General features: G+C 38.8%; 1 protein-coding gene across 3 annotated transcripts in view; it reads right to left on the bottom strand.

Annotated features, from left to right (window-relative positions):
* Window positions 1–578: 578 nt before the first annotated feature.
* LOC115263514 (GTP cyclohydrolase 1) overlaps window positions 579–14,819 on the bottom strand; it is a 77,220-nt gene continuing 62,979 nt past the window's right edge. For all 3 annotated transcript variants that reach the window (XM_029866756.2, XM_062854186.1, XM_062854187.1), the window contains 3 exons: window positions 2,178–2,343; window positions 1,663–1,779; window positions 579–1,598 (listed from right to left, as the gene is read on the bottom strand). In XM_029866756.2, the coding sequence (XP_029722616.2) occupies window positions 1,469–1,598; window positions 1,663–1,779; window positions 2,178–2,343 (413 nt within the window). In that variant the 3' untranslated portion in view covers window positions 579–1,468. The remainder of the gene's footprint in view (window positions 1,599–1,662; window positions 1,780–2,177; window positions 2,344–14,819) is intronic.

Genomic DNA, 14,819 nt, shown 5'->3' with positions numbered 1-14,819 from the left:
TCATAAAATCTCAAAATGTTTTCATCTCAAAAAATCCGTTCTCCAAATTGGCTTCCAGGAAAAATATAAAAGTGTGAGGATGTTCAAAAATAAAAATTAGAAAAATCAAAAACTGAAATTCACGAAATCGAGAATTAAAAAGAATCATCTTCCAAAACATGTTTAATTCGATTTTAGATGACGAAAAATGATATTTAGATCAAAATCAAAAATTTGGGTATTAGAGGGTTAAGAAGGGTTCTGTTCACCATAGGTGGATTAAATCGGGTTTTTAATTAAAATGACTACTTCTACAAGAATATGTTGTATGGGTGTTTAAAATTTAGTCAAGTTTTTTGTCAAGTTTATAGAAAAAAATCCAAATTGAGCCCAACACTAAAAAAAAACATTTCAAAAATTCAAAGTCGATCGTGCAGTACCCTATAGCTGTTCGTTCCGAACGTTCAGTTCCAGACGTCCTAATATGATGTTATAATAACGACAACCCATATGATCGTTCATTATCATCATTCTTCGTTCCACTGCAAAGTTGGACTGTGATACAGACAAAAGAAACGCCTTCATGTATGCATTTGCTGTTATGCTTAACATTTATTTACGATATCATGTGCACATAGGCGCTTAAAAACTAAAGTGAACTTAACAATTTAGGATGAAAAACTGTCCAAACGGGTTCATAACCGAAAAGATAACAAAACAAATTTTGTCATAATATGACATGTTTAAAAAATGATAAAATCAGAATGTAACAAAACGTAATTTTATTGTGCAAAACGTATCTCCGGATCAACAATATCAACCTTAACAATATATACTTTAAAATGTTATAATTTTGTTTTCGCTTAATCTTCCGTGTGAGTAACAACAAGTACAACAACAGTGATCTAGTGTGTAAAATACTTCCTCTAAAATACGTCATGCTATTATATTGCTGCGTTGCGCTAAAATCGTATTTCGTTCGCCTAGCTTTTAAAATGTCCCTTGTTTGTATGATGATGTTTCTTGATGCCTAAGATTAAGAAGTAAATTTTAAAATTATTGGCAATTTTCGTTGAGAGTATGATTGATTCCGCGATCGCTACTTCGCAAGAGCTTGGCCCCTTCGGAAAACTTTGTTCTATCATGTGTTTCATTTTTTGTATATAGTTTATTTTTTGTTTTATTAACTCACTCGTTCCCAATCTCTCTTTTTATCTCACTTGCTATTACATTTGATTATGATTTTATTCACTTTTGACAACATCAACAATTAATATTTTCCAGGAAATAACATTTTTACACACGCACACGCATTTGGACTTCCGATGAGTAAAGTTTCCAATTTTCGTTCGACTTAGACACCTATGAGCTGGGTTACACATATTATACACTAAATAGTAGAGTTAAACGGATAAAAGCTTCCCTAGAGCGCTATCGCTACCCTCGCCTCGTCCAGCGGGATTCGATAACGGAACTCACGCCCACTTCCTTACTTGTTGTTACACAGCGTAAGAAATTCCTCGCGGGTCTTCGGGTCGTCCCGGAAGACGCCCAACATCGTCGAGGTGACGGTTTTACTGTTGATCTTCTGCACGCCTCGCATCACCATGCACATGTGCCTAGAATTAAAAAGAATGTTAGAATTAGGATTGATTTGGGACCACATGTTCGAGTGAAACTTACACTCCCTCAATTATGACGGCCACACCGGCGGGTTGAACGGCTTGCGTAACGGCCACGGCGATCTGTTTGGTGAGGCGTTCCTGGACCTGCAGACGGCGGGAGAAGATTTCCACGATTCTGGGGAAAGGCAATAAAAGCAAAACAAGTAAGCAATGGTAAGTTTTAGGTTAGTTTTCTGGACGTATGGTTGTACCTAGTAAGGACGTGATTATTTCCATCACTGCACCAGAGCGGCAGTGAAGGTTTGGGTTAGTAAGGGAAAAGGAAAGTTATTTGGATTAGACTTTAGGGTTCTTAATTGAGTTGATCAACGTTAGGGAAGTGAATTGTAAACAAATTAACAGTAAAATTCAAAAACACAGTTATGTAGTTTAGAATGCGAATCGAAAAACGTAACAACAAGAAAAATAAGAAAAATGTAGTAAGTGATAAAAAGTTTTAAAAAGGCGCATGACCTCATCAAAAAAAAATCATATGATTGAAGAAGCATCAACATCAAAGTTAACAGCACTCACCTGGCCAGTTTGCTGAGTCCGAGAATCTTCTTGCAAGGTAGGTAACCGATCGACACCTTGCCGTAGAACGGAACCAGATGATGCTCGCACATAGAGAACATTTCGATGTCCTTCACCACCACCATCTCGTCGTGGTCCTCATCGAAGACGGCTCCGTTGAGGGCCTCTGTGGGGAGAAAAGTAAAGAGAGAGATTTGTTTACTGCTAGGTAGGTACGGTACCATCAATCAGATACAGAAGGTAGGTTGTTTGCTTTCAAGTGTAGAGTCGAGTCCAAGATGGACCATTCGGGTGGATTGAGGCTGGTGCTGGACAATGGACCGACACTGATTAGATTATCTGCATATTCTGTCTGGAGTTACGTGTTGGAAGAATATGAGGCAGGAGTGCAGATTAAGGACAAACGTCTTGAAATCCCGCTTCAACAGTGCATCAGAACTTCAAACGCACAAATCTCAAGAAGCAAGCTTCACACAGCAGTGCATTTCATTATTCTGTTCTTGCTCACTCGTAATAAGCCTAAAATAAGAAGATCAGGTGCGCTGGTTTTGTTTACGAAGAGATTTGTGCCCTCGAAATCGTGAGTAGGTACCAAAGTCGGCCATTGTGGCGGCCATTTTGGGATTCTAACAAGTCTGTCCTTAAACAAAAGAAGGCAAATGTGTTTGAACTGGACGGTTTATGGAGTGAGTTCCGAACGTCGAGAACAGGAAGTTCAACAATAATGTCGAACGTTCTATCGAGCCAGCAGCAGAGACAAAGTTTGGTTTCGACACAGGAGGTGGCAATGTGAGCAATGACGAGTCTTCGTACTTACTTCATCATCATCATAGTTATTGCCATCTTTACCGCACTTAGGGAGTAGGTAATTGTTTGAAGTGAGTTATGCATCCAGTCTGTTCTTCTTTGAGATAGTGCATGTTAACCAACAGAGTACGCAAATAAATTCAATAAAAAGGTGAAAATGATTTTCTGAGATGTGGTTGTTACTTTGGAAGTTCAGACAATCGGGACGCTCCAATCTGGGATGTCCACTACAGGAATTCCATTGATGTAAGAATCTGCAGAAAGCTCTGATCATTTTTTTGTTCTCAGTATAAAATTTGAACTCAGGAGGTCAGCGACCGTTGCAATTTCATATCGAGCACTTCTCAGCAGAAAGTGTGACAGATGAACAAGCTTGATGGCCCAATAAGAGGAATCAACATAGGCAACAACTTCGATGATCTATGTGACACAATCCACGAAACAATTAGGACAGCAGCGTCGTAAGTGATAGGTACTACTCAAAGAAGTAAAAGAAGGTGACGAATCAAAACAAAGATTTCAGAAGGCGCAATTATCTGCATAAAGAGAATGCAGTACATAAGGTACATAAGGAAAATAGCCATTACTGTGGCAACAACAGTATGGAACAAAATCATCAGCGCAAAATTAACAAAACTGTCAATGGCATGCAGAGACAAACTGCGCCGCTTTCTTCATGTGCGAAAACCGAGAAGGAAACTTACAGACTGATAAAACAATGGTAGCTGCCTGGTTGGTTAGTAGAAACAGTGATGTTTGACAGACTGTGTAACCCTCAACGCTAGCTAGGGTTAAACAGGCATTTGAACAACTGAAGACTAGTAATGTTATGTCCACACTGCAATTTGAATAACAAGTTATTCAGTTTATTACGAAAAGAAAAACCTCATCAAGCTAATAACATCTCTGGTAATAATTTAAATAGCATGTTTTTAAGATTCCAGTTTGAATATAGTATAAGCCTATTGGAAACGACGAATTGGGGGGCCTCACGTGTCCTCTTTACAAAAATAAATTGAAGCTGCAGATGCAGAATACCTTTAACGTTGAATACTGAACCGATTGAACTCCAGGAACATCTTACAAGTTTTTTTCACAGAATTTCCAAATTGATCGCTCACAAAGCTTCTCCATCAATCTATTACGATATAAATTTCAAACGGAATTCTTCCGAAGCTGTCTCACTGAGTAGAGCTGCCTCACGGAATTCCTTTTGAAAATCCTCGAGGGATTTCTATAGGAACTCTTCTTAAATTTCCATTAGCAATTTTTCTAGGCGTTCCTTCTTCTTCTTCTTTATGGCTCTACGTACCCACTGGGACTTGGCCTGCCTCGCTTCAACTCAGTGTTCTTTGAGCACTTCCACAGTTATCAATTGAAGGGCTTTCTTTGCCTGCCATTGCATGATTTTGTATATTGTGAGGCAAGTACAACGATACACTATGCCCAGGGAGTCGAGAAAATTTTCCCGACCGGAACGGGAATCGAACCCGCCGTCTCCGGATTGGCGATCCATAGCCTTAACCACTAGGCTAACTGGAGACCCCAGTTCTAGGCGTTCCTCTAAACACTCGTTCAGGCATTTTTTTAAAGTAATTCCAGCAGGAGTTTTCTAATACTGCTTCCAGGAATTCCTCTAGGGACGTCTCTAATAAATTCATCCAGGAGTTGTTAAAGGAAAATCTCTTTTAATTCCTCCAAAGGTTACTCTAGTTGGAAGTTTTTCGAGGGAGTCCTCAAACAATCAATCAAAGAATTCAGGGTGGCTTGGGATGAATCTTTCCAGAGTCACCTTTGATCGATGATGCGATCCACGAGAATAGGGGGTATGTGTAGGTCATAACACAATCTTGATCAAGATCGATTGATCACTCTAAAGAAGAGGTAGTACAGTTCGCTAGGGTGCATAACTGGTAGGCGATATTGGAAGGAAGGGAAACGGCTTTTTCAACTCGTTACTGTTCTAGCGATGTCCATGAACTTATAAAAATACATGAGTTGGATATGTAGAGAAAAAAAAAGAGGAAGCAGATACAAAAATACAAAGTAGGAGGAAAGGGAAGGATCAGGGATTGAATCCAGGACCTCCCGAATGAAGCATTGTAGGAAAAAAACTGCTCAAAAAGAATTCTTGGGTTATCTCAGAAGAAAATTCTGGAGGAATACTAGAAGGAACTATGGAAGAAATCCGTGAAGAAACACTTTGACGAATCTGAGAAAGAGGTCTTGGAGAATTCCTGAAAGAAGTCAAAGGAGAAGTTTCGGAAGAAGCTCCAGGAGGAATTCCGGAAAGAACTCCTAGAAGAATCACATAAGGAAGGATTTTCTGGAGAAATCCCAGAGGCAACTCCGGGTTAATATCAGAAGAAAAACTTGGATGAATCCCAGAAAGAATTTCGGGATAAACCGGCAAAGGTACTTTTGCAGGAATTTCAGAAAGAGCTTCTGGAGAAAACTAAGAATAAGGAATCATCAAAAAGAGAATAGTAGAAGGAACTCCTTGAGGAGTTCCAGAAGAAATTCTTAGAAGAATCATAAAGAAAGGTTTGGAGGTTTCCCAAAAGGAACTCCTCGTGGAATTCCAGAATTCCACAAGGAACTCCTGGGTAATCATATAAGTAAATTATCTCAGAAAGAAATCTCCCAAGAAGGAATCTCAGAAGGACTCCTGGAATGTCCCCAAAAGGAATACCTAAAAGAATCCATGAACAAATTTTTGGGAAAAATCTTAGAAGAACTCCTGGATGATTCATTGAAGAAACTCCTGAAAGAATTCCAGAAAGATTTCCTGGATGAATCTTACAAAGAATTCCTGGAGAATAATATTCCTGGAGAAATTTTGCATCAAATATCTCGGAAAATCCTGGAAGAAATGCATGAAGAAATCTCGAATACATTGAAAATTCCTCAAAAGAAAACTTCTTGGGATTACTCAAGGAGTTATCATTAGAATTCCACATTTTGAAAATTCCTCCTGGATTTCTGCAAGTGTTAATTGTAAGAATCATTTTTTTCTCTTATTAGATTTTTTTTAATTTGTCCTTCTGGAATTCCCTAAGGAATTTAGGAATTTAGGGCTCTTCCGGGATACTTCCAGAAATTCCATCCAAAATTCCTTCAGTGATTCGGACAGCAGTTCATTCTAAAACTCAACCCGGAGCTCCTTGTTAGATTCCTCCTTCTGGGAGGTATCCAGTAATTTCTTCTACGATTCATCCAGGATTCCTCCAAAAAGCTCTTGCAGGGTTTCTTCAGGATTTTTGTCGCGGGATTCCTTCGAGAACGTTTTCCAATACTTCTTCAAGGGTTTCCTCCAGGAGCTCCTTTCGGAATTCTTTTAGGAACTCCTCTTGGGATTCCTCTAGGAATTCTTTCTTCAATTTCTGCAGATTATTTTGAAATTCTTCATTCTCAGATGTTATCATCATATGTTTTTATGGAATGAAGTTTCGAATGGAATTATTCTGACTTTCTTATAAAACTTCTTAAGGCTTTCTGAGTTTCCTCCAATAGTCGAAGTTGTGCCAACAGATCTATCTAGGAATTCTTTATCGGAATAAAGCTAGGAATATCAGAAAAAAACACATCTGAAGACATTTCAAAATAGGCAATCTTAGAAAAACCCTATGAAGATCCCTGGAGGAACTGTTAGAGTAATCTCATAAGGAGCTCCTGGAGAAAGCTCACTGGGAATTCGTACAGGTATCTCAGAATGTATTGCAGGGAGATTCTTAGAAGAAATTCCAGGATAAATCCCTGAAGGAATCTCTTTAAGAACCTTAGAAGAAACATCTGGTAGAATCCTAACAATCTCTTCTGTCTCTTCTTCTGTATCCTGGATATAATCCTGAAAAATTATATCTGTCGTTGTGCCAGAATCACAACCAAAATTCTGAGAAGTTCTGGAATAATTTCGAAGAAAATAATCCCTCAAAGGGTAGGCAAGATCCTGTCCCTTTAAAGTCTACGTAGTTTATGGACAGGTCCTTGACCTAGTCCTTGACTGTATTTTCGATGAAGCTAATTAGGCTGATTCTTGCAACGCTTCTTGGATCAATATGATATTATGATTGTTCGGGTGACGGATGAGATTTCAACGTCCTCTAACGTCCGTAACTGTAGATGGATTAAAGCTAGATTTTCTATGATTATTTCGCTGTTATCGGGAATTGGTCTTCGAACCGTGGAGCAGAGACCGTGGACGAATTGACTGGCCCACTTCTGACACTGTTAGGTACAACTCGAAGTAGGATCAATTTAGGTAAAATCAATCTCTATCTAAATCTTCATAAAGATAAATGGAACTTGATTGTATTAAGCACTTTTGGGGAACTTAGGATTACGGATAAAGTTTGTTTACGAAAAGAACGTTGAGAGGGTTGAGAGTTAAGAGGTGGTGGTATCATATTTCCCGGAATGCCACTTTCCAGAAAGTTCGGTTTCGCGGAATGTAGTATCAGGTTATGAGGGGGTTCGGCCATTAAAGCGAAAGACCTTAATGATATGGACGGCATAATGATCCAGCACCATTCCCTAAAAAGGTACATTCTGGGAAATTGTATTCCGGAAAACGTGACACCACATAAGGGCAGTTTTGGGCGTATTCAAGTGTGATGGATGCAGGAGTGGGGGTTTCTGGCTATTTAGGGGCTTTTTAGGATTTTCCTGGATTTTCAGTCTGGCTTTTTGTTAAATTAAAAACAACCTTATGTTCTCTTACTCCGACGTTTCGATCAGCGTCAAATCTGTAGACAGATAGTAGTGAAAGCGATCTGAATCCCGATAACTTAATTCAAAATTGTGGTTTTGCGAGTTAAAAACGGAGTTCTACAAAAATCAAATGACGGTTGAGAGATTGGAAAATTCAAATGACAAAGAAGCAACCGATAACTCGAATCCTTGAAATGGATCCGATACGGATCGAAACGTTGGATTAGGGGAACAAAAGGTTACTTTAAATCTCATAATCGGACTGAATAGCTGAGCAAATTCGAAAAATGCACCAATAACAGTCGGAACCAATTAGCTATTCAAGGGTCTTCAAAAACATTCTTGAGCATTAGTCATCGCATCTACATGCATAAGTTATTACCTGTCGCTGTACAGGTGGGAATTGATTATCCGGAGTTTTGGAACTTTCCGGAGAAATATCTAACAAACAAAATGTTGTACAAAGCTGAAATTTTGACTGATTACTAATCAAAGATGGTTTGTCTAAATGTCAAAATAAAAGCATACAGCAATTCGATCATCAGCTTTACGTTTGGGAAACTTCAGAACGTGATTCCGGATAATCGAGTCCGACCTATATTAAAACCATTGATCTATTTGAGCATTTTGATCGAAATTTATGCTAACACATCCCGAAACATCTTAAAATCCCTCTGAAATACCCTGAAACACCTTAAAACGACTGTGGAACCGCTATATCTAACTTTAAGGCAATTTTTTTGAAAAAGTAATTTTGTCAAAAGCTTGCTCTAAAAATATGCAACAACTTTGCTGAACATTGTATAGCACAATTTTTAGATTATCACATGGAAAAAGTATTTATTTCAACATTTAAAAGTGTGAAAGTGACAATTTTCAAACAGATTTTAAGCATCGAAGAGACAGAGAGCAACTCATCAGTTGACCTGTATAAGATAGCAATTTTATTCAACTTTTCATCACGCTTTGAATTTTTTGCAACTTTTTGCAACTTTTCGAGATATCTCATTATTAAAAACAGTCATTTTTTATAGGAAAATTAAAAAATCACATAGAAACAATGAAAATATGGCAACACTGTCTTAAGAAAAAAGATGCACAATAACATAATGAAAAAGTCATCAGAACATCGGAAGCCTCGAAAATCTAATCCAAAAGAGATATAAAGCATTTAGTGGCTTTTCAAGGTTTTAAGGGGTTTTTATACTAAATTTATTATATATCGCTCATTTCAAACGATAGAGCAAAAGTTTCTTCGGCAATATTTTTCTGCATGATATTATCTATAACTTTGCCGAAGACACCATTTAGTTTTCTTTGCTTTTGTAGAAAATAGATTTTTCATCTAACTTTTGGGTAATTTTATCCAAAATCAAAAGTTATCAAAAGTTGCTCCTTAAAATATGTAACAACTTTGCAGAACATCACATTATATTATTTTCACATTATCACACTCAAAATGCCCACGATCGTGTTTGTCGCGATTTCAACCACTGTGCAATGTGGCCCCTCGAGAGGACAACAAGGACGCAACCGAGAGCACCATTGGCTACGTGGCACATAGTCCGTGGAACGATTGGTTCCACGATGAGTGAGTTTTTGGAGGAGAAGAATGCATCGTTGACGATAATATGCAGCATGGAATTGACGCACGGACGAGAGCTGATTGAATGGTTGAAGCAGCATTTCGATAATTTGCTAACTGAATTGAGTTTAAAATGTAGACACTGGAGACCAAGGCAACTACCGGGAGAAACGACTATGTTTACGTCAGTGTGGCACAGCATGGATGGTATGCTTATCATTGTATAAGTAAGAATGAGAATATAAACATGTGCTGCACTGTACCCATTATGTGTGCAGTGCTATTCCTGAAGAAGAGGACGGATCCCAAGTAACAATTCCATCGCTGATTGGTTTTGTTTGATTTTTATTAATGTTTTATTACAGCAATAATTAAAACTCACAGTTTTATGACTGCTTTTATGAAACCCATTTATAAAATGTTTTATAGTATACTTGAAGATATCTATAAAGACAGATTTTAAGAGTAAACAAAACTTTCCGATTTGTAAACCTTCTGGTAATCATTATTACCGCAAAAAAACTGTTAAAACTCTCAGCAGATGGCGATCCGTTCGATTAGTAACGACATCTGTTGGTGGAAAAGCAGAAACTACGACACTGCTAGGTTTATTGCGGTCATCATAAAAGTAAACTTGCTTTCGTTTTATTTTCGCTGATTATGGTCGTCGCCATATTGAAGAATTAGCTTACGTGAATGAAAAATAGTTAATTTTGCTTAAATTAGCAATGAATTGGTAGCTTGCAACCATTTTCATTACATGCTCACATAAATAAACTGTCTCTGCTGAGTTTTCTTGTGATTCGGGATAGTTTTACTAAATTCACACATTGATTTATTTCATTCCATGATGATAATATTCACTATTTTCGAAGCGCATTAATTTTATGATTCTGCAACCCCAATATTCGCGGTAAATTCGAATGCGCATAAGCCTACCAGCACAATAACTACTAAAATACTACTTTGAAATAATCGCTTTCTACTTGCGAATGATGTATCCTCCTGAACTTTACGTGCCATCGAAGAAGCTTCTCTGCATCTTGAGCTGTCATAGTTTTCGTTGAAAAAAAAAAAACAACAACAATCGAGAAGGGGAAATATTTCAACTAGGTTTTAAAACGGGTTTATTGCTACTCTTAATGCGGTTTGCAAAACCTCTCCGAGAGTGGTCCACTTAGCCGGAAGATACTCTTAAAGAGGTTGTCAAGAGGTTTTGATGTATGATTCAGTTTTATTGCAAGTTTTATAAAATTAGTCATGAAGATCTCTTGTAGAGGCGAACAAAACTTAAAATGTTACTTGGGATGACAGTAAATATTTTGGAAACCGATCAGCTACCGGAAAAGTGAAAAGAAGGGGTCATCCGCCCCATATACAAGAAATAAGACCATTTGGAAGGTGAGAACTTAAGATCATCATTCTGAATGCCACCTACAAAGTCCTATCCTTGATCATCTGCCGACGTCTGTCACCTGAAGCGCCTGTCACAGCACTTGAATTCCCAGCATTCTCCAACCATAAACAAAGTTTGCTAAAAAGGTGTCCCGAAAATCCCGAAGGTGTCCCAGGCCGTAACAGAATTCGTGGGAATTCATCAAACCGGCTTAAGGCGAAACTGGAAGCATTTTCTCATTTTTTTGGTTTTTGATTTTTTATTAAATAACGAAGCAATATTTTTAAAATCGGTTTTCGTGCACATGTAGGGTATGGATCAGGGTATCTTCTGAATTTTTTACGCTGTAGAAAATATTTTTCGTTTTTGCAGAAACCATTTTTTAGTGAAATTTTGTTCAAAAATGGTTTCTGCAAAAACAAAAACATTTTCTCTCGCGTAAAAAAATCAGAAGATACCCTGATCCATACTCTACATGTGCACGAAAACCGATTTTGAAAATATCGCTCCGTTATTTAATAAAAAATCAAAAACCAAAAAGTGAGGAAATGAATCCAGTTTCGCCTTAATTAACGGCCGGTAGACAACAGAGCAGATCTACACTGTACGGTAAATCCTCCAGAAATGACGTGAATACCAAGTCCCAACGCATCGCCTGATCATTAACTTTAAGGCGGTGCACAACAGTATCGATCGCACAGAGCTTTGGAAAATCATGTACGAAAACAGCTTTCCTGGAAAGCTGAACAGACTGATCAAATCAACAATCTCGCCTACTCTACAACATCACTCACGCAGGTGTGTAAGGCAACGATCCGGACTCAACAGCCGGAGTACGATTTTCACGAAATCCGGTTAATTTGTGTGTTTTGCGAACGTTATGGATATCATCGCTAGAACATATGGAACGGTGGAAAAGCTGTACACCCGCCTTAAACGAGAAGCAGTAAAGGTCGGACTGATGGTGAATGAGTCGAAAACGAAGAAAGGCTAGTAGGGGGAACAGAACACGACAGGATCCATGTAGGGGCTGTCCATGAACGTAAGGGGATTTTCAGATTTTTCCGACACCTCTTTGTGGTAAACAGTTTTCTGACTATTGTGGTTCTGTCAAATAACGCACAGTCGTTACTAAGTGTGAATTACTAATTCATAGAAATAACAGCACAGGCGCCGTTCTTTCTATTTCTAGTTATTTTTTCCTATCAGACAGGTCTTTTTTCCTCCCATGATTCCGTTGCTATTTCATCAAGCTATACCGTTAAAAATAGAATGAAAAACCTAGCAACCTCTCACCGGAAATCAAGTTAGCCGCCCCTCCGAGTCTATCGTCGAGTGAACGACTCACCAGCACCTGTTGAGCATCCCCGATTCACCTGAAGAGCTTTCGAACCTCCATCTCCAATCAACCATGTCACCATTGACTGACTCAATATTCATGATACAAGACAAGTTCGACGACAACTACGACAGCGACGACGAAGGCATCCAGCGGAAGCCCCATCAGCAGCACATTTACACTTTGTCCTTTTGCCGCCCGGGGACGTGGCGGATGTGACAATGAGGGGATAGTTAGTTAGTCAGACGATCGATTTCCGCTTCGTTCTCGATGGTGGTGGTGGCGCCAACCGACGGCAACTACGTTGCCGTTGTCGGTGGTAAAACTTTAACATCCTAGGTAGAGCTTGTCTCCGTCTAGAAACACCAATTCCTCGGTAACGAAATCAATTTAGAGGGGTACCCGAATCCAATTGAAGCTCTGTGAAACAACTTTGCTGGGGTATGGGAAACGACTTGTGCGCCACCAGTTTTCCATTTCAAGAAAGAGAATGAGGAAAGTTTTCCCTTGGGGAAGTTTGGATTGTTCCTCACTGCACAGAGGTGAGAATTGAACCTCTTTTTTTTGCTTCGTTCGTACTCTTTCAACTAAATGATGGAAAAAGTTGCCCTCTTGAGTGAATGTTAATAACCCACTACCATGGGAGGAGTGCAAGCCACTCGAAGGTTGCTCGCTCAGTGCTCAGTTCTGCCTCATGAATAAAATTGCGTTCCACACTCCAAATCCTCTCGAACTTCCAAAACAAAAGCAATCCATATTTTTCGCCACCAGAAGAACGAGAATAGCAATCAGAATGCGAAATGCGGTGCATACTATTTCGATGAATCTAGTTCGAGAACTAATATAATCTGTGAAATCTTTACAAGTTGTTTTATTGCTTTAAATTTCTGTTTAATAATGGGTGCCTCAGTTCAGTGTTTGACTACAACTAGACTAATTGTTCTGAAAGGAATCCTTAGAACAACAGTGACCCCACACCGATGAATCACCTTAATTTTGTACACTATTTATGAATCACCATGTTGATCAAATGAGTGATCCATAAACTGTGGTCATTTTTGCCGATTCATAAATTGTGGGGTCACTGAATTTATAGTTAAACTTCAAGAATCATAGGAGGAATTTCTCCAAGAATTCCTCCTATGATTCCTGGAAGAATCATAGGAGGAATTCTTGGAGAAATATCTAGTGAAATATCAAGTTAAATGAGATCCAGAAGAAATTTAGCGAAAAACCTCCTTTGAAGTTCTTGAGGAATCTGTAGAGAAATATCGATTAGAATCTCAAGAAGAATTCCTAGAGGAATCCCTGGTGGAACTCCTGGAGGAATTTCTAAAAAAAATCCCTGGAGGAGTTAGAACCCTCACAAGAATTTCATAAGGGAAATTTTGGAGGAATGCCTAGCGAAACCTCTGGATGAATACGAAGAGGAATCCCTTGAGCAGCATCTTTAGGCATCTTTTCAGAAATTCCAAGGAAAACCTCTTGAGGAATCCCTAGACACTTGGGATGATTTTCGGCGTGGCAGTCGCAATTGCAATCAAACGATCAGATAATCTCCTTCATCCGACGTTTCGATGTGCATTACATCTTCTTCAGGGACTAAGAAGCGTTAATCGCTTTCGTTTTAAAAGGCTTTGTGGAAACATAATCCGTTCTAAAAATAATTTTAAAAACGTTGGAATCGAATTCGGCAAAAACATAACTAGTGCTCAAGAAGTCGATTCCAACGTTTTCTAAAATAGTTTTTTCAAACGGATTATGCTTTCACAAAGCCTTTCAAAACGAAAGCGATTAACACTTCTAATTCCCTGAAGAAGATGTAGTACACATCGAAACGTCGGATGAAGGAGAATATCTGATCGTTTGATTGCAATTGCGAATGCCACGCCGAAAATCATCCCAGGTGTCCAGATACCTCAGTCGAAAGCTGCCTCCAAGGAATTCCTAGAGGAATCACTGGAAGAAATTCTAAAAGTATCTCTCGGGGAATCCCTAGAGGAATTCCTAGCTGCACCCTTAAAGGAATTCCTGAAGAAACTATTGTAGGAGTTCTTAGAAGAATCCCAGATGAACTTCTTTAGGAATTCCTAAATGTATGTATCCCTAAGGATACATCTTGAATAATCTCTGAAAATGTCGCAAGAAGAATCATTTGGAAAACTTTTGATATATTATTAGATTACCTAATTCAAAGATGCTTCTCTTTAGAAATTTACTTCAAGGTTTTTTAGAAGATGACGTAAAGGAATTCCAAGAGGGATCCCTAGGAAAAATCCTAGAGATATCTTTGGAAGGGCTCCTAGAGGAATCCCTGGAGGAAGTACAAATGGAATCCCTGTGAGAATTCCTAAAAGTATTCCTGAAGGTATTCCTAGCAGAACTCTGGGATGCATTCCTAGAAGGATCCAAAGCAAAGCAAAGATAACCGTTCACAGTTGTCTCGGGAAGGAGTAGTTGTTAGTAGGGAAGGGTGAGGCGTGGATCTCGGAGCCACCTTTGGTAGGTGATATGATCCACTACCACTAGTTATATGAAAATACACGACTCCACATCATTCCGATTATGATTAGTTTGGTCGCGATAGAGTAAACGCGTCATCGCATTGATTGTTTACTTAACCGTGAAAACCGACTTTCCCACGAAAGTTATCGCGCACTTCTGATTCCGCATTTAATGTTCGCGTCCCCATTTTCCTACCGCGAATAGGATGCATTCCTAGAAGGATCCGTGGAAGAACTCTGAGAGTGTAAAAGCTTCTTGAGCAATTTCAGTCCTTGGAATTGTGCTTGGAGTAATTCCTGA

The sequence above is a fragment of the Aedes albopictus genome, chromosome 2 (assembly GCF_035046485.1).
Source record: "Aedes albopictus strain Foshan chromosome 2, AalbF5, whole genome shotgun sequence".
Classification (NCBI taxonomy): Eukaryota; Metazoa; Arthropoda; class Insecta; order Diptera; family Culicidae; genus Aedes; species Aedes albopictus.
Note: the sequence above shows the minus strand (reverse complement) of the source record. Positions and strands in the feature narration are given on the sequence as shown.